At 36.7% G+C, this 26,002-nt stretch overlaps 1 protein-coding gene across 1 annotated transcript; it reads right to left on the bottom strand.

Annotated features, from left to right (window-relative positions):
- LOC134842615 (protein dachsous-like) lies at positions 1 to 25,122 on the bottom strand (the record flags this gene model as incomplete). The annotated part of the gene is given in 14 exon segments (XM_063859031.1): positions 1 to 173; positions 640 to 785; positions 1,030 to 1,185; positions 1,684 to 1,909; positions 9,405 to 9,600; positions 9,899 to 10,361; positions 10,685 to 10,945; positions 17,384 to 17,638; positions 18,284 to 18,459; positions 18,845 to 19,104; positions 22,307 to 22,583; positions 22,914 to 23,499; positions 23,721 to 23,942; positions 24,138 to 25,122. Coding segments are annotated over 14 exon segments (4,076 nt in total), but the record flags the coding sequence as incomplete, so codon positions are not given.
- Between the last annotated feature and the right edge of the window lie 880 nt (positions 25,123 to 26,002).

Here is a 26,002-nt window from a genome sequence, read left to right as displayed (position 1 = left end):
CTTATGAAGGATGAGTTTGAGGGTTCGTTGGACGATCCAATAGAGTCGGCATCCGAAGCAGACACCACTCCCACTACTGAGCCCAAAGGGATGCCCTCTGTCACTTCAAAGTGGACTGAGTCCGAGATAAACACAGGTGCAAACTCATTGTCATCTTTCACTGTTATCTCCACCTGAAGATTAATAACTGAATTCAAAGATCCTCGAGTTAACTTTCTCTCCTATCTGATCTTTGTGTTCATAGATAAAACAATGACAACCGGTTGCTGTGCATCTAGCACCATTACGGCCACACTCACACTAGTCAGAAGATCAAAACAACCAAGAAAAAATTCAAAAATCACTATTATGCAAAGAATTTTTGCCAAATTTCTGCCCCAAGCAAATGCCAAATCCATGCGCGCACCAAAAAAAGTGCCCTAAAAATTCATTTTTGATCAGTTTGATGTTTGTTTTTTTTTCCAAAATTTGCGTCCGCCCCCTAAAGAAAATGCTAGATCCGACCCAGTATCGTTTATCTTCGAAACAAACACCGGGATCAAATTTTTACTCCAAAGTTGTTGTTTGTTTAAGAAAACACTGATTTAATATTGGTTCAATTGTTGTAAAGGTCTATGAAAAAAAACAACAAGATCAAACCTGGCATGATGAACTCAAAGTGGGAACTCCGTTGTCCTGAACCGCCACTGTGATCACGTGACTGGTTTGCTCTTCATAGTTAAGTTCAGACTTCAAGGTCATTTGACCGGTCGCAGAATCAATGGCAAACTTTTCCGAGTCAGCGCCTGAATTTAATTTTTTTTTGAAAAATCATTGAGACAAAAATTAATGCCAATCATGTTTACCTTCAAATCAATGCTTATTACGACTTCTACTCCAAAAAAACTTATTTTCAAAACTGTTTATGCAATAGTTAATTATTAAAATAACTAATAATGCCTCTAATTCTTACTTCAATTGGATAAATGTTTTTTTTTAAAATATCATTAAGAAATTTGAAAATTTCAAATAATAAAAAACAGCACTAACCTAATGCAGCTATGGTGTAAGTGATGTCCGAATTGGGTCCTTTTTCGTCCATATCAGTGGCGTGTACTTTCACAACTGGTGTGTTCACATGTGCTGACTCGTGAACAACCACCCTGTAGGGATCAGCCTCACACCTTGGCACTTCGTCGTTCACTTCTGACAACACAAAAGCGGGCGAGATGAAGAAAAAATAATAGTTTTGTGAGCTTTTTATTTGCGATTTGTCCAGATGTCGCCCAAAAACTTTGCAAAAATGTATGAAGTTTGTATGACTAGCATTTTTCCATAGACTAAGTGTATGAATTTGCATGATTAGCATTTTCGGTCTATGGAGGTCAACCCGGGTTGACATTGAGATTTTTTGCGTTACAAGTTTATGCGTCAAATATGAGATTTTGTCCAACTTTTCACTGCAGTCTTCTGTTCAGTAAAAATGAATTTCCAAGAATACGATTCCTTAAAACTTGTCCATTACAAATTATTTTTTCACTTTTTAGGTATCTTATAAATACAGTATTCTTTTTTGTTTCGAGTTATGAAAACAAAAATCCCAAGACAAAGTACACCCAAAGACAAAATTACTCCCCTTTTTCAATAGTCGGAATAAAAATTTCAGTTGACGCTAACTAAAAGAATAATGGTTGACAAACGTACCTAGTATATGTATGTAGACCAGAGCAGTACTGTTCTTAATCGGCTGACCCAAGTCCTCGGCCACAATCTCAACCACTCTCGTGTCCACTTCTTCCCTGTCCAGGTCACTATTGGTCGAAATGATTCCAGAAATTGAGTTAATGCTAAATAGGTTGTCTCCACTGTTGACTACCATGAAGAAACGTACTTGTCCATTGGCACCTGTGTCCGGGTCCAGAGCAAATACCTGGAACAACCAGTGGTGACAAAAGATTTTGAATACTTTAAAAATCTTTGGTTTCACTCGATAAGTAATAGGATGTCATTTCACCTGGTCTGAAATTCACCTGGTGGACTCGTGAGAGACGTTGGGGTTGGGGTTGGGTGTAAGTGGTGGGGCAAAGTGGTGAAGAATGTGTTCATTCGTCCTAGAGTTTTAAAGAAAGCTGCAAAAAAAACAATTATAAATTCGCATCTACTAACAAAAATCAATTTTCATTGAACAAAAAATGCAAAAAAAAAACTAGGATAGCCAGTTACTCTGTGCAAATAGCCTCAAATGTCTTAGAAAACTACAAAGCTTTTTTTTCTTCAATTTAGTAACGTTTTCTCTGGGTGGTGTGATGAAAGGATATCAACAAAAAACAGACTAGAACGGAGGCATATTCAACATTCAAAGTAAAGTAGGCAAATTTAGCTTAGAACTGAGGCATATTCGACAGGCGAAGTAAAGAAAGCAAGGTAGTCCCCCCCGTTCACACCCGGCCCCCAGTTTAACCCCCCCCCCCCTATACCCAGTTTATCCCCCTCCCCCGTTTACTCCCTCCATATTACCACCCCAGCTTATAACCCTTGTGATATAGTGTCCCTTCGGATGGCTGTGGAGATCTATCTCATCGTTTATTGTAATAATACCGAGCTCTTCGGATATTAACTAGCGCTACTGGATATCAATTGTTATTGTTTTGGAATCATAAATTATATGTCTCGAGCGGTTAAGACATATCTCACTTTTAAGGACACAAGATTCGGTTCTTAACCTCTGGAAAAATGCTAGTCGATCGGCGCAGGTTGGAGAAAGATTGGATCAGTGTTAACATAGTTAAATAAATAAAAATGTATCAGCTTCATTTCATAAGCAAGGTTAATTAGGTAATATATTATAGCATATGAATGCATAAAATCGTGCAGCGATGTCGAACTACATCACAAGAAGAAATCTTTCCAGGCGATGAAGTGTTTGACTGTTAAAAATTAAAAATAATTTACTTGAAAAATTTACAATCAGATTGACAAAAGAAACGCTATCTTCTGAATCATTTAGTTGATCTCAAATATTTAATTACTTCAATGATTTATCAAACTACGGTTTTAGTTCACTTTAAGGAATGGCTGAAAACATTGAATTAAGTTTAAAGGGGAAATAACTTAAAGGGCACAGAAAGCCACATTGAGTCGGATAATGGGAGTTAAATGATAAATGATAAGGTCAAGTCAATGACATCATGATTTTGTCAGTGAAGAGCTTTAATTAAATCTGCAGGGCAAGTATTTTTTGTCGTCTCCCATTAGTGATTCATTATCTCATTTGAGGTTGTCGTTTTGATATCATGGTGTTCTGTCGAGTTGTTTTGACATATTCCTTGTGCTCTTTTGATGCTGAAGTTGATTTGTATTTTGTCAAATGAGACAATTCGAAAATTTTCAGGTGTCTCTTTTATTGAGAGTTTATTTCAAACAGGTCATTAACGGTCATTTGTTTTGTAAAAGTACTCTCAATTTTCAAAGTTTTTTTTCAACCACGTAAGCAATTTGTACTTGGTCTACATGCTTATAAATTGAAGATTGGTTGTGGGATGTATCCACTTGTTTCAGAAGATGTCTGTTCTTTTTTCGTTTAGAATGATGTTGCTCTTGCTGGCAAAATCTCTGCGAAAAGTCGTAGATCTTCCTTTTTTTCTAAGTCAAAGTTCCACTTTTTCAACGATAAGTTTGCATTGTTGCGACTATCATCCTGTGCGGAGTCTGATTTTTGATTTTTGATTTTCAGCTCGTCTACAGACACTGCATGGCACTCCTATTACTTTTCAGTATTTGGACTGCCTGTTAAGGTTGTCCTAACAGTTCCAGTTGATACTGACTGGCGCATTGAGAATGTTTCAATTCCGCTTTTTGTGCAAGTGGATTCCTCGAAAAACTTTTCTGTTTTTCCTATCTTTATACATGGTAGATTATGATATATAACTTTTTTGATTTTGTACTGCTAGTTCGCTGGCGTTGCACGTGTTCCACATTAGGGTTATAAAAGCGATCAGCGGTGTTAGGTGTTATTGGGGGGCCACCAACCATTTTTTTTCGTAATTTTAATACGTGGGCAACAGGTGATTTTTTGAGTTATCCATGAAGATGTTGCCTCCTAGGGGTTGAATTCGTACAGGTGCCTCATTTGTGTATTCTCTGTGAATAGAATCAAAATTTTCAAAATCCGCTCACTGTGTTGTTGGGGGTCACCAACCATTTTTTCGAAATCTTAGTACGCGGGCAACAGGTGGTTTTTCCAGTTCTCCATGAAGAAGATCTTGCCTCCTAGTTGATGGACTTCGTTGAGGTTCCTTCTTAGGGTCATGTATATGATCCTTTGTTTAGAAGCCGTTGCATTACGTATAATGTGACTTTGAAGTCCGTTTTTCGAAAAATTTCGAGGTGTAAAAACTAAACTTTTTCGGAATTTCTTTTCTGCGTTTCAAAGTTGTTATTTTCTAGTTTCCGAGGCATCAGTTGGCTGCGCTTTGGACTAACAATGGTTTGAGTGCATGCTAAAACGGTATTGAGGGATATTTTGGCCTGTCACTTAGCATAATTGGAGATTTTGATGTTCATTTTTTCGAAAATGTCGCTGATAAGAAGGAAAACTCTACTTTCTGTCAATTTGTCAAAGAAACTGCAACTGAAGATCCAACTATTGGTGTTTCAATGCTTTGAAGGTTTGGTCTGATGCATGGATAGGCACTGCTAATTTGTTATGCTTTTCCTTTGCTCATGGAAAGTAACTTGAGAAACATTTCCTGGTCCGACAAAGATATCTTGTTCAGCCTAAAATTAATTCACCGAATCTTTACTGACGCCAGGTCTGTCTTTACGTTTTGTTTTATTCAGCTGCTTCGCTCGTTTCACACTATCGTTCAGTGTATTTGTTTTTGTTCCACCTGCCGGAACGTGTTCATTTGCCTCCTCTGCTTTCTTCCGTGTTTTCGCTTGATTATCCACCCGAGTTGATTTTTGACTGGGAGGAATAGAACTATTATGTGTCCATTTATTGTCCTCAATACGTTTTTTTGAGGTTGCTGCTCGCGTGGTGGAATATGGTGATGTGATATCGCGCATCTTTACTAAATCGATTTTGGCTTTATATCTTGTCTCGCGCTTCGACTGCTGCTTTGCACTTCGTTCTTGGCTCGTCCATTTTATGACCATTATTTCCATTTCCTAGATTAGCAGTGGTTGGCGCTGCTACCGCTGCATTGTGCGTGGTCTCATCGGGAATGAGTCTTTTGTTGTTTTCAAACGTAGGTAGAGCTAATGGTTCTGGGTCTGGGTCCGGTGGAACTGCTGGTGGCCGCAGTGCTGCTATTGGTAGCGGTAAGGGCGGTAATGGCGCAACCATTGGTGGTGCTGCTGCCGGAGGATTGGGTTCTGCTGCTAGACCTCCAATGACAGTCGAATTCGTGCAGGCGCATCAGTAACGAGGCTCTGCCCACCGTTCTTGGGTGGGATGTCTTCTAGGAGTTTATGCAAATAATCGTCGAAGAGTCCTGGTCTTGGTTAACAAAGTGTTACTTCTATTGCTTGTATCAGATCAAGTTTTCGTTGCTTGTATCAGTTCAAGACTTTTGTGATGCTCTTAGTTTGTTTGAAATGCAACATCTTTTCTGAGTAGGCGATAAAATGTTATCAGTTTCTTTTAGGCTTGGCATATAGTTGCGAAAGAACTGTACAAATACGTTTAGTCAATTAACTTGTTTAACTGTTTATAGCACTTTTAATTTCATTAGGAAATTTTAGATTTTTTCTTGTTCAAGTGACATTCCTTGACTTCATTTTTTGTGTTCCAATCTCGGATTTATTCGGCGACATTTTAAGTCTTACATTCGTACATTCGAAGGTTTTCGAAAGAGTCCTTATCATTTGATCGAAATTATACACTGCGCTCCCTATGTTGTCCATGAATTGTCAACATAGATCCGCAGCTAGGCATGGATCAAGGTAGTGTCGAATAAACGAACTGAATCCTGTAACTGAATTGGTTAGACCTTGGGTCAAGCATTTGTAGGCGTAAGTTCGTGGACCGAAATTAATTGCCAAAAGTTAAATTGAAAGGTCATCTGCCATTTTCACAAAATGATATGATTGCGAGCATCCAACTTGATACGCAAACTTTTTCCTGCGAAATGTTTTGATGCATCGGTTATTTTTGAGAAAATTGGTGTTAATATAGTCATTCTTGAATGAATGGTTTATCCTTCGGAGGTCAATCAATATCCACACTTTACCAGATTGCTTTCGATGCAAAAAAAGTGAACTGCGGTATTTTGAATGTGACAATGTTGTTATAAGTCCATAATAGTGCATATGGGTAAATTGCACCGTCAATTTGTGTCGCAAATGTATGGGCGTAGTTTGTCCTTGTGTGTACAGAGGTCGTGTGTGTTACGGTTTTTTTTTAATTTTGAGGTCGATGGGTTTTGGAAATGATGTTTTTTGTATGAAGGATTTCCTAAAGTTTTTGAGTTGGCTGCTTGAAGAACGAGAAATGTATCTAAACATGTCATGTTTGGCAATTGGGTTTGTAACACTACTTCGGTTTCAAAAGAGACTTGTTGTCCTACTGCCATTCTTACTCTTTTAAGTTTTGGTTCCTTCACTTCAAGAGGACAAAATAGCGACTTTTTAGGTCTTCAAATGTCTTTTTTGGAATAACATTTGCACAATCTCCTGTATCTACCATGTCTCTTAATTGTATTCCAGATGAGAAACGTTTTTTCGTGTGCGTCAGTATGGTTCCTTTCGCTGAAGTTTTGCCTAAAGACTGATATCTTATAATGCTGAATTGTTTCGTTTGATGATGATTTAGGTAGTTTCGATGATTTGGGAAGCTGACTCGGTGGCTTTATTATTTTTCGGCTCACTCTGGAACGGGAAGTTTTGACCGCGTCCTTGTGGTTTTTCTCGCAACCTGCATTGACTTGCTGTCTGCCTAAATCTTCCACAAACGTCACAAACTTTGACTGATGATCGCACCATTGGTACAAAGGTTCCATTGGGAGCTTGCATTTCAGCTGGTGGTATTTCAGCTTCAATCGCAGTTGTTCTAACTTCAAAACATGAAATTCTTGGAGCTGGGCATTGCAAAAAAGATCCCGGAGGGCTATGAGACTCGCACAAACTTTCTCTCGAGTAGCTGGTCCCAGTGTCTGATAGAATCGCAGCGCGTTATTTCGTAGATTCAGTTGAAAGAAGTTCGCTTGTTGGCCAGGATCAATTCCTGCTATTCGTACGTAACCTTGGAATAGTTGCTCGAATTGTAAAAAATCTTCTTTTTCCGTTCCTTCGTAGAGTTCGACCGAATTTCGCGCGTGTGCCATCGTAATACAATTGAAAGAAAATCAATTTAGTGATACAGTTAATGATAAGACACAGCATTTAATCGAAATTCGAATTGGGGGAAACACTAAAAAAATTGTTAATCAATTGGGCTTTGAAAAGCAGCAAGTGTTATCACTTATAATTGCTAATCAGGTTTTGATGCTTCAATTATAAGGTAGTGCTGATTAAACATTTACCTCACTTTAATGATGGGGCAACTTAATGCCAATTATTTCAATTTACTGCAAGTTAGAGTTTCGAGTTTTGGTTTAATTTACTGTTTTTGTTGAATGATGAAAACCTTTTTATCTGCTTTTTTTTTGTCTGTCTTGTCAGTAGCTCTGACTTGCCATCTGACTGGAACATGAAAGAGAGATGTTGTAGGTCACAATCCACATCTGCTTCTGTAGATTAAAAACACTGTCATCCCAGACGGTCTTTTTTCCCTCTCTATCTGTGTCAGTTGTTCGATGAGTGTTGCTCTGCTAACCACAACTGAACATTGCTCGGAGAATCGGGTTGTTTTGCCTTGTTTTGCTTCAGCAAAATGCGGTTGTCACGGCTGCTCGTATGTTGTAGTCTTCAATTGCCCATGACTTTTGGTGAACCCGGAAGAAGAATCTTCCGCGAAGGTCACCATGTGTTATAGTGTCCCTTTGGATGGCTGTGAACAGCTATATTGTCGTTTTTTGTAATAATTGCGAGCTGTTCGGATATTAGTTAGCGCTACTGGCTATCAATTGTTATTGTTTTGAAACCATAATTTATATGCCTTGAGCGGTTAAGAAATCTTACTTTTAACGACGCAGGATTCGGTTCTTAACTTCTGGAATATTGCTAGTCGATCGGCTCAAGTAAGTGTATGATTGGAATTTTTTTAGTTGATTCCTATCCGCTTGATATTCAGCTCGGTATAATGGTTCAATGATTGCTTTTAATTAACATCAGTGTTTACATAGTTAAAAAAAGGTAAATGTATGAGCTTCATTTCATAAAGATTTCATAAAGAAGGTTATTTATGTAGTCCGTTATAGCATATGAATGCTTGACACTATGCAGTGACGGCACAACACTCTACTCTGCTCTAAAAAACAAGCAAAAATACACCCTTTCACTTACTTAAGTGGAGTAATCGGTGGTTGTGGGGGTGAAGCGGAATTCAAAAAAGAGTGTAAAGGGGGAGGAGTGATAAAAGTGGGTGGGGGGATAAATATCTGAGTTCAATACTGGCAATTCATTTATGAAAGTGTATATATCAAGAAGGCCGTTTTTTTTGATGGCAAGCAACAATTTATGCCGAGCTGCAAAACAAACGAATCAAAACCCCGAGGCAAAAATTCTAGAAATCTGAAATTACGACAAATACTTGGCCAAACTACGCATTGGATAGGAGCACAATTTGGTGTCTGTTGGTCACTGGAACCCTGATACATGTTCTAAAATGTTCTAAAATGTGCATGGATTCCACTTACAAAGTTATCGTTGATTCCGGGTTCAAAAGTTGGTTTTGTTGCAGCACATTAGTTTTGTTGCGGACTCCGCAACCAGCAAACATAGCTAGTTTTTCCGGACTCCCCAAATGTAAGCGGGTTTCGTAAAATGGAAAAAACGGGCTCCGGAAAACGTTAGTGAGACTCGATGCGATTTGAGAAAACAGTTGGTCCGTGATTTGTTTACATTAAGAAGATAAATTGCGTCAGAAGATACGTTGAACAGAGAAAAACGCTGAAGACAGCGATGAGATTTGAACAAAGTTATCAATATAAAGGGTTGTATTGGAATACAGCAACAATTCTAGCTACATGAAGCACTTCTTCCATGTAGATCAAATAAAAGCCACTTACGGAAGTAAAAAAAAATGTATATCAAAATAATATAAAACAGAATTGACCCCTCAATTTTGGAAGAAAACGTGACTACAAGAAATTGTGTAGTAGATATAGAAAACCATTTGGAAAACCATCATTTTAATTTTGTGTTTGTTTCGGAAAGAGAAGTTTAAATTGATCCAAACGTTTTGTTCCCATACTTAAAACATTCTTCATTTGGAAAAAGAATCCATCAAATATGCAATGTTTTACCAGAAAAATAATTTGTACCTGTCCAACTGAGAGCGTGGGAGGTCCCTCCTCTACAAAGAAGGAGTAAACGGAGGCATTGAACTGAGGAGGCTCATCATTCGCATCCAGCACATATACCACTACAGTCGTCTCTCCGCTTAATTGAACAGGGGATCCAAGGTCAGTGGCTGCCACTTGGAACTCAAACGAGGACTGCTCCTCGTGATCCAGGTACCTAGAAGATTCATTTTCTTGAACTCCTATAAAAAGTGTTCAAAGTTGCAAGGAATCGCTAGTTGAAATAGACATTTTGTAGGAAGCAATTTGCTATTAATAACACTATTTCTACTTCGTTTGAGATTTTTGACTACAACTGCTAAACTCGGAATAAAACGCCATCAATCAAGCCAAAATGCCACATAAACTGCAAGATGACCATTTTCAAAAAAACAGCGTCGAGAATGCATGACTTTTTTTTGATGGCATGATCTTAAGTTTTGTATCAAATACATATTTTTGTAGGACATTTGTACCTGGTTGCATATATGATACCAGACAGTGAATCGACTCCAAATACTCCCAACACCTCTGGATCTGAAGACTTCAAACTGTAGACCACTTCTGCATTGGTTCCGGAGTCCAAATCAAGAGCCAAAACAGTCCCTATCAGTTCAAAGGACGCCAAATCTTCCCTTATTTGGAAAAAATAGGTGTCCTCTGTGAATTCAGGGACATTGTCATTGACATCAGTTACCGAAATTGTAATTTCTGTAGAAGCACTCAATTGAACATCTCCCGAATCAGAAGCAATAATCGTCAATGAAATCGAAGAATTAGTTTCGAAATCCAACGGTTGTTTAAGAGTAACGAAACCCTCATCAGAAATTTCGAATTGTGTGTTTTCGGGTGCAATAGTGTAAAGAAGGATGTTGTTCGGCGATTCTACGTCGCCGTCGGCAGCTTTTACTTGAGCTACAGTACTGCCAATCGAAGAATCTAAGCATAATCATAGGCAAATGGTTTGAATCATAATCAGGCAAATTTTCACTGAAACCCAATTTTGTCACCCCACTCTTCTGGTTCTAAGAGTTTTCTGTAACTACAAAGTTTGTAAGCAAAAACTACAAGCTTCAAAATCTGAAAAGGGTTCATAATACTTCTTTTTTCGAGTTTTTTTTTCTCAAAAAACTCAAACAACTGCCTAGCCTAGCTTAATTTCGTAGATTTTCCTTGACTGCTCATTGTGGTTTTGTGGTTCTCATGATGTCGTTATTAGTATAACCAAAAAAGTTGAACTGACATGCAATCTTTTCAATTACCTTCAGCGGCAAAAAATGTGTCCTGTAAGTGAACAAACGCCGGGATAACATCATTGACATCTTTCACTCTTATCTCAACCTGGCAGTACCCTATGGCAGTTGGATCGACGTCACTCTTGGCCGAAACAGTTACTAAGTGGACAGATACATCTTCTGCATCTAATTCGGAAACCACTGAGACGTCTCCCGTTGATTCATTAATTGCAAAGCTTAGGCTTCCTGAGCCTTCGATCGAATAAGATATCGGATGAGTTTCTTCACCTGAAAATATCAGCAAGATATTTTTAGAGACAGATCATTTTGCACACGTGACCTAGGGTCGATTAAGGCTATTATCACACCCCTCTTGTTTTGGAGGCACATTTGCCCAATTCATTACAGGACTGCAAGAGATGATAGGGGTGATATGAGTGAGGTGCAAAATCTAGGATTTCATCGAGGGGAGGGGGCGGATTTTCAAATTACAAAACTTAGATGATCTTTTTCTATTTTTTTCAGGCCAACCAAATTTATTTTTTGAGCTCTCTCTTAAAACAGTGTGAAGTATCTATTTTGGCGAAATGTAAAACCCTCCCACTACACTTAAATCTGCCCCTGGGTGTTAAATAGGTATCGAATGAGAAATATTTATAACGTGGACTGCAATTTCCAATGATCTCTGAAAACAAATGTAAAATTAGATCTCTAGAGCCAATTTTCGGAGACACATGTATGATACCAAAGAAAACTTGACCAAGAAAAAGGAACTTCGGTGTAGAAACTTGAATTTTTATTATCCTCATCAAAAATACAATTACAGCAAGACCGAGCATTACAAAATAGTTCTTAAAATAAATTCACCTCTGCATAGACATTGAGACGTCGTCATTATCGTATTCTTCAAAAAACACCAATTAGCCGTTCATATCTCAACGTGCTTTTCAGACAAAAATCTAGATCAACTATTACAGCACGCAAACGCTTCAACAAAATAATTCGAGCTATTGTGAAGCTTCTAATGTAATTAAAATCAATTTTAGCTTATTATGTGCCGTCTATTACACCACAAAAACAGCTCAGAAAACCAACAAGACTTAAGGTTTATGGAGCAGTAATAACAATTAAAAAAGAAATGTAATAAAACAAAAATATTTTTTTTTCTCTAAAATTTGAAATTTCTTATGAAAATCATCCCCCACACGCCATATAAAGTACAAAAGGATAAATTTCGGTCCTTGTAACAAATCAATTAATGCAAACTAGCTTGTTTCAAACAATTTGGAACGATTTCAAGACGGATTAAATCTCCGCTTACGCGTTAATAGCGCGAAACAGATCGCTGGTTAATTGTCCCAATTTGGCCAAAATGGAAATCTTTAAGACCCCGTAACTTTACAAAAAACGATCACAGGTAAAATATCATTTCAAATTTAAGCTCAGAACAACAATGCCTTTTGAATGATATAAAAAAATTCCGTCAAAAATGGCTTGTTAAAAAGTCGAAATTTGTCTGAAGAAAAAAAAACCCACCCCGAGCACAAATATTCTGTTACTTTCGTATCGAAAGTCGTAACAACAAGTCTGCTCGTATTAAGACAATAACCTAGATGCTCCGACTGTTCGTAAGCCTGAAAAAAAAGTTTGCTCCGAAAGTTAATATTAGTTAATCCTTTTTTTTTTAATATAATTTTGATCTTATTTTCTTCTGCCCGCGCTATGTCAAGTAAAATGGAACAAGACTGCTCGTATCAGGGCAAACTGCTGAATGTTCCGACTGCCTTTTAAGGTTTATGGAGCAGCAGTAATAACATAAAAAAATTGAATGAAATAAAAAAAAATGAAAATTTTTTTTTCTGAAATTTGAAACTTTTTATGAAAATCATCACCCCACACGCCATATAAAGTATAAAAAGATAGATTTCGTTCCTTGTAACTAATCAATTACGGAAAAGAAGCGTCGTTCAACCAATTTGGAACGATTTATAAGACGGATTAAATCTCCGCTTACGCGTTAATAGCGCGAATTATATCGCGCGTTAATTGTCCCAAATTAGTCAAAATGGCAATCTTTAAACCCTCATAATTTTACGAAAAATGATCACAGGTAAAATATCTTTTCAAATTTAAGCTCAGGACAACAATACCTTTTGAATGATATAAAAAATTCTGTCAAAAATGGCAAAAATGGCTAGTTAAAAAGTCGAAATTTGTCTGAAGAAAAAAAACCCACCCCGAGCACAAATATTCCGTTACTTTGGTATCGAAAGTCGGAACAATAAATGTAGCGTCTCGTATTGTTATATAACACTAAATTTTTGATCTCAGTTCATTTTTGGTGTTTTAGGTTGCTTCTCATGTGTGATATAAGAATCCCATAGTCTTACAAAAGTAATCACATAAAGCTCAAGACAAAAATATTTTTGGGATGCTAGGAAAAACTTTGGCAAAACGCTGAGCTTAAAAGTCGAAACTTGACAGATAAAAAAAGCAATCATATTCTATAATTTTTTTCAAAAATCTAATGCTTGCTGGTATCAGGACCCAAATTGTTCCGACTAAGGATCAAATGTAGATTTTTTGAACAAAAAATAATGAAAAGATTACAATGACCTATTGCGTTCTAGAAAGCGCACAGATATGTGCGTGCATGACCAAGGAATCCGGAGACAAGCCCTTAAAGATATCAGAAATTGTAAAAAAAACATACACCAATTTCGTCCGGACTTCTTAAGATACTAAATTGTATTTTTAACTTTGTCGGCATAACCAAGCGAAGAATAAAGAGATTACGGCAACGAACAAAAAAATTAAAGCAACGACCAAAAAGATCAAAGCATTGAACAAAAATGTGGACCTGCTCCTCTATGTTTTAGCCATATGTCACTGAATTCTAAAGCAGCAAAAAATTCTGAAAAAAACTAGCTTTGTTGCGGACTCCACGGCAAGATCCTGTCTAGTTTTGTTGCAAAATCCTCGTTTAAGTCAAAGTTACACAATTTGGGTTAGTATCGAGTTTAAAAGAACACGAGTTGGATTTTTTGGCAAATCTTTTCCCAAACGCGAGTTTACGTACATGCTAAATTTTTGTAGTACAGCTTTACTAAGAACAACTGGCTTGCTGTATTTCAAACTAAATAGTTTGAGAGTCCGCTTAACTTGCCGTTTTGCTACGCGTTAATAGAAAAACATTCAACGGCACAAATTAGTTATCTCAAATTGACGAAATTAGTGCCAACTACAAACTTTGCAAATACTAGTTAAAAGTTAATTTTTTTTTCTTTCTGAGCGCAAGGTTTCAACATTTTTTCAACTTCGAAAACTGTTAGCTGAAAAATCAAAGTCAACTGGTGCAAAAAAAATTACAGAGATCAAATATTCCGTCATTGAACTCAAAAATCCGAAAACAAATCAGTGCGGTCATAGCTTTACTGCAGAAATTTCAAGAAACGTTGAACTCTATCGGAGATCAGACATAGACAATGCTCAGCCATCTCAGTTCGTAAAATTATATGAGTTAATTTTTGCGGCACTGGGTCATCGAAGAATGGGAAGATTCCCAGCAATGATTTTGCGTAATGTCCGAGAAAACTTTTTTGTTTCCAGCACTTATGTGTTTGCTGCAGTATTATGCAAAAGTGGATAAGATTGTTTAATGAAAGTTTCTTACTACTTCTACTTCTGACCAGTAAACCTTGATTTTTTTCTTACGACTCTAATACATGAACAAGTGCAAGAACGCAACTGCTCGGTCAGTCTAGACCTGTAAAACACTACGCTGATCCAAAAACGCCCGCATCAGATTATTTGAATAGCTGAAGAGGTTCAGACAGCCGAAATTTCAACAGAACTGTAAAGTTTAAATGACGGACTTAAAATTAATGACGACATTTTTCTAAAAAACGTTTCTAGCAAAACCCCACAATTATACCACGACTCCAAAACTTGTTAGTGGAAAATCAGTTGCACTGAGCAAAAAAAAATTTTGTAGCACTTAATAGCGAGTTCGAGTCACAGTAGATCATTCTTTTTGTACACTAAAAACCATCTCAGATATTTTATCAAGTCGGAATGTTTCCTCGATGATTGCGCATTGTTAGAGTATTGTGATATTTGATTTCTAATCTTATTTCTAGTCAAAGTGAGGTTTGCATGAGCCAAACCAGATGCAGCGCTTGAGTTAGGCTGATAAATTAACGAAACAACACATTTTTCAAACGACGGATTGCTACGCTTGAAGAAACTACAAAGCCATTTTATTGTTTTAATTAGTTTTAGATTTCTGTAAAAAGGCCGACTCAATTCATTAGTTTTAACTAGTTTCAGATTTCTGTAAAAAGGCAGAATCAATTCACATGTCATGTGTATATTTTGCTTTATTTTCCTTCACATGTCTACTGAACCATTTCCCAGGCTGACCTTTATTCACAAAAAAAACTTATTATACAATTCCAAAAAAATTTCTCTTTATGTAATTATTTAAATGGATTGCATGGAAAACTAGTTTTTAAAATTTCTATTTTCGATGATTGTATGATAAACTTTCTTACATTTTTTTTCTACACTAAAATTTACAAAAACAGGGAAAAAAGTTGATCCTCTTTTTAAACGCAATTCAAAATCTTTTTAGTCTCAAATCCACTTCTTTCGAAACAAATTGCATAAGAACACGCCAAAAAATTAAATCATTGAAGTTTTTGAGTTGAAAACTTTCCAGCCAAATACGAAAAGTTAAGTTTTCTATTAATAACTTCTATTTGACTGAGTGAAATTCTGCGCATTATCTTACATAGCCAATCGTCAATCTCCAAATGCAGTTTATCTGCAAGATTATTGCTAATTACACAGTTTGTTTTCTCATTCAAAAATATAATTTCTCTTTCTCTTGTTAATTTTTCTAATTATAGCTTTTAGTGATTTTTTAAATACATTATCCTACAAAGCTAATCTCTTAATGCAGTTTAGCTGCAAACTAGTTGATACTTCATTAAGAGGCCAAAGTGTGCATTTTGCGAATTTAAAGCGGATTCTACAACAGGCCGAAAACAGATTTGTTGCAGAACCCGCAACATAGCTATTTTTATTAGATCTTCTATGATGTTTCGGGTTCCACGGACAAACAGCTAAAACACTGTATTGCTCAAAACTGCTCCAAAATCAGGCAACATCGCGGAATCCGTAGCAAAATTTGCGGAATCTCAAACAATTTGCCGCACCGGCAAACAAATAGTAATATATGCGTTTAGTAAACTTGAACTGTCGTGGAATCCAACCACGACAGCAAGCGGAATCTGCAAATTGCTTGAGGAATCTGGAAATTTATGCGGATTTCGCCAATTGTAAACGGAATCCGCATAAAAGTATGGAATCCGCCCACTTTTGCAGAATCCGCTTACATTTGTGGAACCAGGAACAACTGCCTTTATTCTGTCGTTGCTGAATCCGCAACAAAACTATTGTGCCGACAAAACTTACGTACAGGTATTTGTATGCGGAAGCCACGGAATTTTCCCAGTGAAACCCACTCACATGTGGTAATCTGTTTAAAGACGTGTCTCTGGAATCTAGCTATACACAGACACCAAATTTTGCGCCTATCCAGAGCACAGTTTGGCCTCATGTTAAACAGAATTTTTTCTTACACAGAAAAAGCTTGTCAAATTGAAATGTTCGTTTTGCCTGCCGTCTAGCAAATAAATTTGAGTTGAATTAAAAAGTGCATTTATACCTAAGTGTACAGTCATTTGTACATTTATAAAAATGCATGCACTTCTTTTGTTACTGGAGCATTTTATAATTTTTCCTGAAAAAAAAACGAAAAAAAGTACCACTACCTATATAAGAGTCTGAACTACAATCCTTGTCTCTAACAAGATAGATTTTTTTCTTTTTCATTTGATCTTGGAGAAATGACTGCAATCACATGTTTGTAACTTCTTGCTAGGCAAATGACTTTCTTTAAAACTTTGTCCATAATATGTCAAATTACAGAAACTGGTCAAATTTACTCAGAAAGAAGGGAAAATTGCAATTGGCATTGGAAGAGTTTGAAGCAGCTAAAATGCCGTTTTCAAAATTATCGATACAAAATTCTTGGCGTAAAATGGGTTCGTTTCACAAAAAAGGCATACAGATTAAAACAAACAGATTGAAAGAGAACCAGTGAAAATAATAATGATAAAATTGTGACCACGCGTTAAAAAGGAACTTACTTTTTGGGGCTGAAATAAATTCACGGCAGTTAATTGTCTAAACTATTACGCCACAAAGTTAGCATGCAAAGTGAAGATTTATAGAAAAAACAATGAACTTTTTTCCTGGTTTTTTAAACTCTGTTAGTGTTACATTTTCCTCAAAAACATACTGAAAAGAGCTATGTCGGTTATTTAAAAGCGTTCTGAAGCTAAGCAAAATTTAACAATCACTTCACACTTCTTCACAAACACACTTCATTCACTTCACAATTCTCAAACGCCTGCTATTTTCACAATTCTTTTCATACCGAAGCAGTAGCGTGCCAAGAAGTACAGTTTTATGACAGATACTTGTGGCTAACCAATAAATTTTTTTTTTCGCAAATCAAGCGTAGTCATACCATTTTCAAAGCACCAATCCTCACTTTTTTCATAGGCAAATTGGGCATTTTTTTAAAAAGGCGTTTGGAATAGGCTTTTTTTTTCTGAAAAAGCACTTCATTTTTTTTTCAATTAAATTTGATCATACCATCGGGCGTGTACTCGGCGTGAACAGACCCGATCACAGTTTGGACACTCTCAACTCCTTCCGACACTTCAAAGTGATACAGGGTGTGAGTGAACACTGGCGGGAAGAGGTCAAGGCCTACTACTGTAATGAATACAGTCGATGGCTGTTCGGCCATTAGGCCCCCACCGTCTATGGCTGTAATGGAGAGGGTGTAAGTCGAGTTTTCAGCCATATCGTCCACTGAGGGAAGCGGTTTGTTCAGTCTCACATTTCCTGAAAATCCACACTTGAATCTGTTTGTCCTTTCATGCAAAAAGTATACTCGTATCTGAGTTCAAAACTTCTTAATCGAATCTTTTCTTTACTTTTTTGTGTAGATTTTTCGCAGTGTGTATAACCATCATGTGGCTCAAATTACTCATTACTTGAATGCATAGATCAAAAACTTACTATTTTTCCAGAATTTAAAAAATTTAATTGACCATCGAAAATTATAGACAGTCTTTTTTCAATAAATGATGAAGCCGGTACTCGTTCAGAAGTTGGTTCGAGCCTTGTGAGTGTCATTCAAACTAAGTATAGACGTATGGCCACTAAAGTATAGAAACTAAGTATGGTCCCATTATATCAATTGAAATCTACTCACAAAAATTGAAGGGGAGTTACCGATCAATTGAGTGTGAAATCATTTGATTACTTTGACCAGATCTTAAGTTCTTTTTCAGCGAAAACTGATTTCAGACGGCTTGAAATGCAAATAGTAATAAGCTTCAAAAAAATTTATTCGTGCATATGCCTAAGTGTTTTTGTGAAGAACTGCTAAAAAAGTTAATTTTTGTTATTATTTGATTTTTGGTTCTTACATGGGATCCTTTAAAATTTTTGTGACCACACTTTTAAGTCATGTTTTTAACCGACCTTCAAACTTGTCAATGAAAAACTGGTCATCTTGGTTCCCACTCTCGATGACGAAGTGTACTCTTCCGAACACATCTCCCCCGTCGTCGTCCCCCGCTGTCACCCGCAGAACCACCATCCCCACCCCAGTGGAGTGGGGCATGTCTTGTCTGTACTCGATCTCCCCCATCTCTGGTCTAGAGATACCGTAATATTATCTTGATGATTCTTTTCAAAAAATTTCGTTAAATTATCAACTGTTTCTATTATTTCTTATAATTCGTAAAAAATTATGTTTTCAGCTTTTTTTGAAAACAGAGCTGCTCTACAGGGTTATTACTTTAGTATTATGTATTCGGCGAATATCCACCATCGCAAATTATGCAGCTTTATAACCTAATTATGATCTAGCACCTATAGGATTTTTGGTTTCAAAACCGAAAAATGGACAAAAATCTGAAAAAATTAGGAGTAAGTGAACAAAATTTCATTTACAAAGTGATGTTGCTATCAATAGCTGGAACAACCCATGTAAGGTTGCCGTCAAAACTCTCGCTGAACTCATTATGGTGCCGAACTCACTTGAACTCATTGGCGTCGATTAACTGAATGAAAACATTAGCAGTTGAATTCTCCACATGCTCGACATCTTCCGCCGCACTCTTAGCTACAACTGAGAGCGATAGCAGTCCACCACTTAATGCCAGCCCCTCGAAATCCAGGATTTCCTGAGTGCATATCTGGCCTGTTTGGGGTTCAACTTGGAACCAAGACGAGAGGGCAGAGTCTTGAAGGAGGTACTGGATAGGAGGTGCAATGCATGATCCAGTGACTGCTTCGACCTAGCAAATAACATAATTGATGCGAAGAACATCAAAGGCTCTTCTACGGCTTTTTTCGTTATAAACTGATCTACGTGCCTTTCATTATTGACATTTGTAGGTTTTCAATTCAAGTTACAACCATCCAGCAAAAAAAAATGACACAAAAGTATGTTAAAGAGCGCAGATTGTAGGTTTTAGGCTTTTAATGAGTTCAACTGACGAATAGCCCACTTAAATTGCAGAAATTTTACGTTCGTTTCTCACTTTCTCAAATCACTCTCATATTCTCTAACGTCTTGTTTTATAGAGCTCGTAAGTGAAAAATAACTTTAGATTCATCACTAAAGATGCTACCCGCACCCGCAATGAGGTTCTACGGATTCTAATAATTAAGGTTCTAATAATTAATTATAATGACTTTTCATGGTCTGTCTCCGTAAAACTTTAAAACAATCGATTATAATGGATGGATAATTAGCATCATTTTAGAGCTTTTTTCAGGAAAGACCCCTACCAAAACACCAGCCTTGATTTTCAAATTATATTAATTTGCTTGAAAAAGTTAACAAAAAATCAGTGATTGATAGCGCCGATAATTAAGCCTTGGTTCGATGATTAAACCAAGGACTGTGCAGAAAGAAAAACAACGTGTCAAAAATATTTAGAAAATACATATCAGTGCTAACTTCAGGCGTCATTTTGAGCACCACTCAATTCAAAAATGTCATCACGAGATAAAACTTCAAAAAGTTGAAAGCTAACATTTTCAATGATCACGTATAAACTAATGTTGAATAACACATAACTGAAAATTTTTCAAAATCCTTCAGAACAAGTTTGGAGGTTTGTTTGACATTAAAGGGGGTTTCAATGCCTTTATTGTTTGCATAAATGATCTGGTTGTTCAAGCTTCAAGCTGAGCCACGTCTAAAGATAATGACAACAGTACAAGGTCATAAACAAACTTCAAGTGTTGAATTGAGCGCAACGATTATTGATTTTTTCAAAACAATTCACACCACACTTCGCATCGAAAGCGCAAAAATCAGCCGGTTTCTGAGTAACCAACACTTAATGTCCATTAATGTTTAGCTTATACAAAGTGTAACAAGACTGCTCGTATCAGGGCGAGTCCCTGAATGTTCCAACTGCCTTTTATTCTACACCGATCGCCCATGGATCATAATCGATTATATTGTCATAAAATGGTCATTATCTACAAAATTACCAAAATAATCGATTATAATCCATTAAAAATGGATTATAATCTCCATATTTTTTATGCCAATATAATCCATCGTCGTCGATTATAATGGATTTTTTCGAAAAATTAATCATGAAACTTAAAATTTTTTCAAAGTTACCTTATTTCCTGTGTAGTGCAGCTGTTACGTATTATGTTTCATAAAATGTTACATTTAACATTAAAATGTCTTATAACTTCTGAGTTTTTTGTCTTCCAGTTTTTCTACCCCTTCCCCCAGTTTTCTCCCAACCCCGTTTACCCCCACCCCGTTTACTCCCCTCCCCGTCTCTGAAAATTTACCACAACCGCCATTCGCCCCCCCCCTAATTGTTGAACACGAGTGGGTAGTTTTTATTGGTAGACTTTGGGGGAGGGGTTTATGATTGACACCCCCTAGTTTAACGCCCCTTTACTTAGCGGGTGTTTAAAAAAACTTGAGGGGGTGAAGTTGAGATATGTCATTTAATAAAAAACATGGCATACATTTCCTGCAAAATTTGCAAAGTTTCTCCAAAAATAATCGAATTTAGTTCTAAAAATAAAATGGATTATAATCAATTATAACGAATAATAATGGCTTTTTATTTCAAAAAATTGACTATAATGGATTATCTTGGCAAAACTAATCAATTTCCTTGCCAAAATAAATGGGTTATAATAGATTATAATGGATTAAAATGGATTATTTTTTCAAAAATAATCGATTAAAATGGCAATATCATCAATTTCGTGGTCTGAATTTTAAATCTGCAATGGATTATAATGGATTTTTTCTTGTCTCGATAATCCATTATAATCGATTAGAATCCATTGGCGCTCGGTGCGGAAAGGTCTATGGAGCAGTAATAACATGAAAAATTAAATGTAAGAAAAAATAAAAACATATATATATATTTTAATTTTAAGGTTTTTGCAAAAATCATCTCCCCACACGCCATATATAGAAGAAAGTGATAGTTTTTGCTCCCAGTAACAAATAAATCATGACAAAGAGGCTTCTTTGAACCAATATGCAACGATTTCTAAGACGGATTAAAACTCCGCTTGCGCATTAATAGCGCGGAATATATCGCGCGTTAATCATTATGAGGCCAAACTGTGCACTGTATAGGTGCAAAATTTTGACAGGTCTTTAAACATGTTAAACTTTTGTTGGACCGTTCAAAGGAAATGAAAGAACAAAAGAAGAACAAAGTGAGCGTCCTTGTTGCGGAATCCGCTTACAATTCTTAAAATGCACAGTTTGGCCTCGTAAAGATTGTCCGCAATTGGCCAAAATGGCAATCTTTAAACCCCCATAACTTTTTAAAAAAAATGATCACAGGTGAAATATCTTTTCAGTTTTAGGCTCAAAACAACAATACTTTTAGAATGATATAACAAATTCCGTCAAAAAGGCTAGTTAAAAAGTCGAAGTTTGTCTGAAGAAAAAAACCCCACACCGAGCTCAAACATTCCGTTACTTTCGTTACGAAAATCGGAACAAAAACGAAAATCAAATGTCGTTTCTTTGTTTTAGTGCATAGCGAGATTGACAAAAATTAAGCTTATTATACTATGCAAAAACGTATGATAACAAACTTAGCCTAAAATCTCTAAAAATAGTGAGTACTCACTCATTATTCTGAGTTGACTCAAAAAGCAAAAACTTCCTATTGATTTTTCTCAATTTATAACAGTTTTTTCAAAATTTTTCCTCGTTTTATATCAAGATCCTGAAAGTTTTCAAGCAATGTTTGCCTTTTCAAATTTCAATTTGCCTTCCAAAAGAGTAAAGTACTGGTCATATTTGATCCAATTGATAAAAGAGCAAGAAAACCTTCGCCGGATTTTTTGATACAAATTTGTTGACATGTCTATCTACAAGCCTCATTCTGTGATTCAAGCGATGAAAACGTTAAAAACGAGAATTCTCAGAAATCTGAAAACCTCCTATATACCAATTTAACTCATCTCATCACATGTTAAACTTGCCTTCATAAAACAGGAACCAACGTCGATAGCTTCACTTAGGTTCATCCCATACTCGTTTGTCGGCAGGAACTCCGGCGCCTCAGTTTCGATTCCAATGACGTCAACGAACGCAGTCGTGTCCGTGGACAATGCCGGATCTCCTGAGTCTGTGGCTCTGACTGGCAATTCGATGGGCTGTGTCTGTCCATTGAGAGCCTCGCATGTGATGATTTGAGAAAGGAAGATTTCGCCAGTTGACGAATCAATTCGGAAAAGAGACGAACTCGTTATTGCGAAACTGAAATTAACTATTATTCTGAATATACTTTTAACTTACCATGTGTTGACTCAATTAAATTGTATAAGAAAGGACAAACCTACAAACCGCATTCTATTTTTTACATTTTCATCTTAAATCTTTTAATTGTTTTTTTATTTATGTTGTTCGAAAATCATTTTAGTTCTCTTCGTTTGATCATCGAGATGAATATTTTGGTTATACGAGTTTTTTTTTTTCATTTTGTTTGGACGAACTTCATCTTAATGCAATCTCAAAAATGGACTAATTATATTCAACTTTGACTAAAAATAGGTTTCAAAACCGATGTTAATCTTCAAAACAACTCACGTTACTGTTTGATTCAAATCAGCGTCAGTTGCGAACACCTGGCCAACATATGTTTCAACTTGAGCATCCTCCATAACCGAAAACCTTAGCGCCAAGCTATTGAACACAGGATGATTATCATTTACATCCAAAACATCCAGAGTCAAAAACACTGAAACACTTCTGAACGGTTGCACGAGCTCGAAAGCCTCGACAACCAATGTGTGGGAATCCTGCTGTTCCCGATCCAGTGTTTTGCCCAGAGCTATACATTTCCCTTGAGGACAATTAACGACTTTAAACGACTCGCTAACATCCTCCAAGACTATGTCGACAGGCGCCGATTGAGAGTCTTGGTCGGTTATATCAATTTGGGCAATTGGTTGGTTTGTCGGATAATTCTCGGAAATGAATCCTCGTCTCAAATCATTGCTGTAAAATGTTAAGTTGATCTGCGGTGGGTGCTCGTTGATGTCTAAAATGGTTATGTCCACGTTTATTTCGACACTTTTGCGGGGTCCTGATGTCGGGGAGTCTCTGGCTCCAACCAGAAGCTTGTATGATGACACTTGTTCATGGTCCAGCTCTCGGGTTAAAAAAACTTCACCTGAAATAAACGAAGTGTGAGTTTGCCGAAGTTGAGTGATTAAAAAACGAATTCAAATTAGAACAAAAAATATTGAATTTGGAAAAAATCGAAAAATTGAAAATGATTAGCTAAGCTTCGATATCTATCAAAAATCTAGCACAGCGAAAAGTTTAAGAACTTCATAACGTTTATGTTGCTCTTATTCCTCGGAAAAGTTTTAAGTTGGTTATTGCCCGCACCGTTGCTCTTGGAGATGCCAAACGGCTCCTCTGACGCTGCTGATCCTGCCATGTAATACTCTATTCTCCCGTTGTCCCCCGAGTCAGCATCTGTCGCGTGTACTTTTCCAACCACAGACCCATTCAGTGAAGTCTCGTTTAGTTTGAAGCTGTAGCTGGAGAAGTCAAACTGAGGCCCATTGTCGTTCTCATCGATTATTTTCACAATCACAGTTGCAGTGGCTGCAACACAGCATTCAATTTAGAAAAAATTTGCAAAAAGTGTTTGAATTGTTTATACCAGCCAAATTGATTTTCTCAGATCTCTTATAAAGCTCATACGAGCCCTAATTTGCGAAATTAGTAAAAAAAAAAACAAAAAACAAGTAATTTTTGTAGACAGTTTAGCTGGCTATAAATGCTGTTTTTAACTCCTACCAGTTTTTGGTGGCTGCCCATAATCCCTCACAGAAATCACAATCGTCATAGTGTCAATTGCTCCTTCTACGTCCACATCTAGTTGCTCACGCGCCAACAGTGAAAGCTCCTCAGGACTCTCAAGCTCGAAAACTCCTCTTCCAGAATCCGATAAGATTTCGTATGAGTCAATTCCGAATAGTCCCGAGTTGCTGCCATCAAAGTCGAAAGCGTTCAAGGGCGGAACGCAATCTGTATTCAAATTAATGGTGTCTTTCAATGTCTCGCTGACATTTACTGTGCATGCAGGGGTTGAGAAGAATGGGTCATGATCATTTATATCTTCAACTTTGACTACTATGGTGTAAACTTGGCTTTCAAAAGAGTCAAAAACGTCCGCCTCGTACTCGAAACAAGCTTCCCTATCAAGTTGGGTTAAAGTTTGGAGGGAAAAGTTCGCATAAATTCTAACAGAGTCGCCCAAAGATTTGCAGTTAGGATGAGGGGTGAACTGACTTAAGATTTGAATTCCGTTTAGATTATTGGAAACGCCAACGTTTGGATCCAATGTCTGAGGCGGCAGATTTTCCTGAATTGTGTAGGCAATGATTTGTGCTGATGATGCGTTTGATTGGGTAATACAGTAAATAAAAATAATTAAGGCACAGGAAATTAAATTAAAAAAATTAAAATGCGACATTTTTGAATTGAGCCGTTCGGTTTAAATCTAAAAATGTTTGACACTTGTCAGAACTGGAAAGTTAAAACTATTAAAATTGTAGCTTTGTGGCTAGGAGAGATTCAGTAATTTTGATTTTTTAATCGAATGAATGGTCATTTTGAAGTTCACCACAATCTCAAAAGTTTTTTTTTGTTCAAGAGTGTTACTTCAACATCGAAAAGTTTGCCTCTCTATTGGAATTTTAATGTTGCTCAAATAATGGCCGGCGTCAAATTGAAAAACTTGATTTGCTCGTGTGCTTATTTAAGATGTTCATCGACGATAACTAACTAATCGCAGGTTATTGTACTGTGAGGCTTTAGTGAAGTTTCAGTTGATTATTTGTGTCTAATCAGTGGTTATAAAAAAGCGTCGTTTTTGTTTATGACTAAACGAAAGTGCTGAAGAATGGTCCAAATTTAATATAACCAATCTAGACCAAATTCAAAGCGCGTGTCTTACATGTTTGGAAAAGCAGATCAGTACATTGTTTTTAATCAGCGGATTAGTTTTTTATTCAAGTGAGCATATTTATTGGAATTGAAATTTTTATTGGGAGTGGTATTACATTAAACAAAAATAAATTCTATAGCCATCAATCTATTATTCGTGGACGATTGTTTTGACTTGTAAATTTTGGACACTGTAATTTGAGATGCGCTTAATTCAGCGGACAATATTAGATTCAGTTTATTTAGATTTAAGATTAAAATTTAGAATAATTTTAACAGAGGATTAACGAGGGTTGATGTTGGGGGGGGGGGGGGATTTAGGGACAGGGGGCGCCTTGATGTATTTGCTTGGGAAAATTGCAGCATGGGTCGCGCAAAGTCAGAAGAAGGGTCAGCAAAGTCGCAACATGGGTCGAGCAAAGTCGCATCATGTGCCCGGCAAAATATTAGTCGCAACATGGATCGCCGTGGGGTTAGCTTTACCAGCATAATTGCTGATCATATACAGGGCTGCCACGAGAAAGCCTACACATGGTCCTAAAGTGAGATATCAGCAAACTTTTTGGGGCAACAACAGAGACCTTACCACGAAAATGGCAGGCTAGAAACTATTCAAATCGAAATTAAATCAACAAGTTAATTTACCTTTTAAACTGAAACTAGAAAACAAAACTTAATCAGAAGCAAGTCGCTCAAACTTGGGTATTCTGTTG

This window comes from Symsagittifera roscoffensis, chromosome 3 (genome assembly GCF_963678635.1).
Source record: "Symsagittifera roscoffensis chromosome 3, txSymRosc1.1, whole genome shotgun sequence".
NCBI lineage: Eukaryota > Metazoa > Xenacoelomorpha > Acoela > Convolutidae > Symsagittifera > Symsagittifera roscoffensis.
The sequence above is the reverse complement of the archived record's forward strand: the minus strand, read 5'-3'. Positions and strand labels throughout refer to the sequence as shown.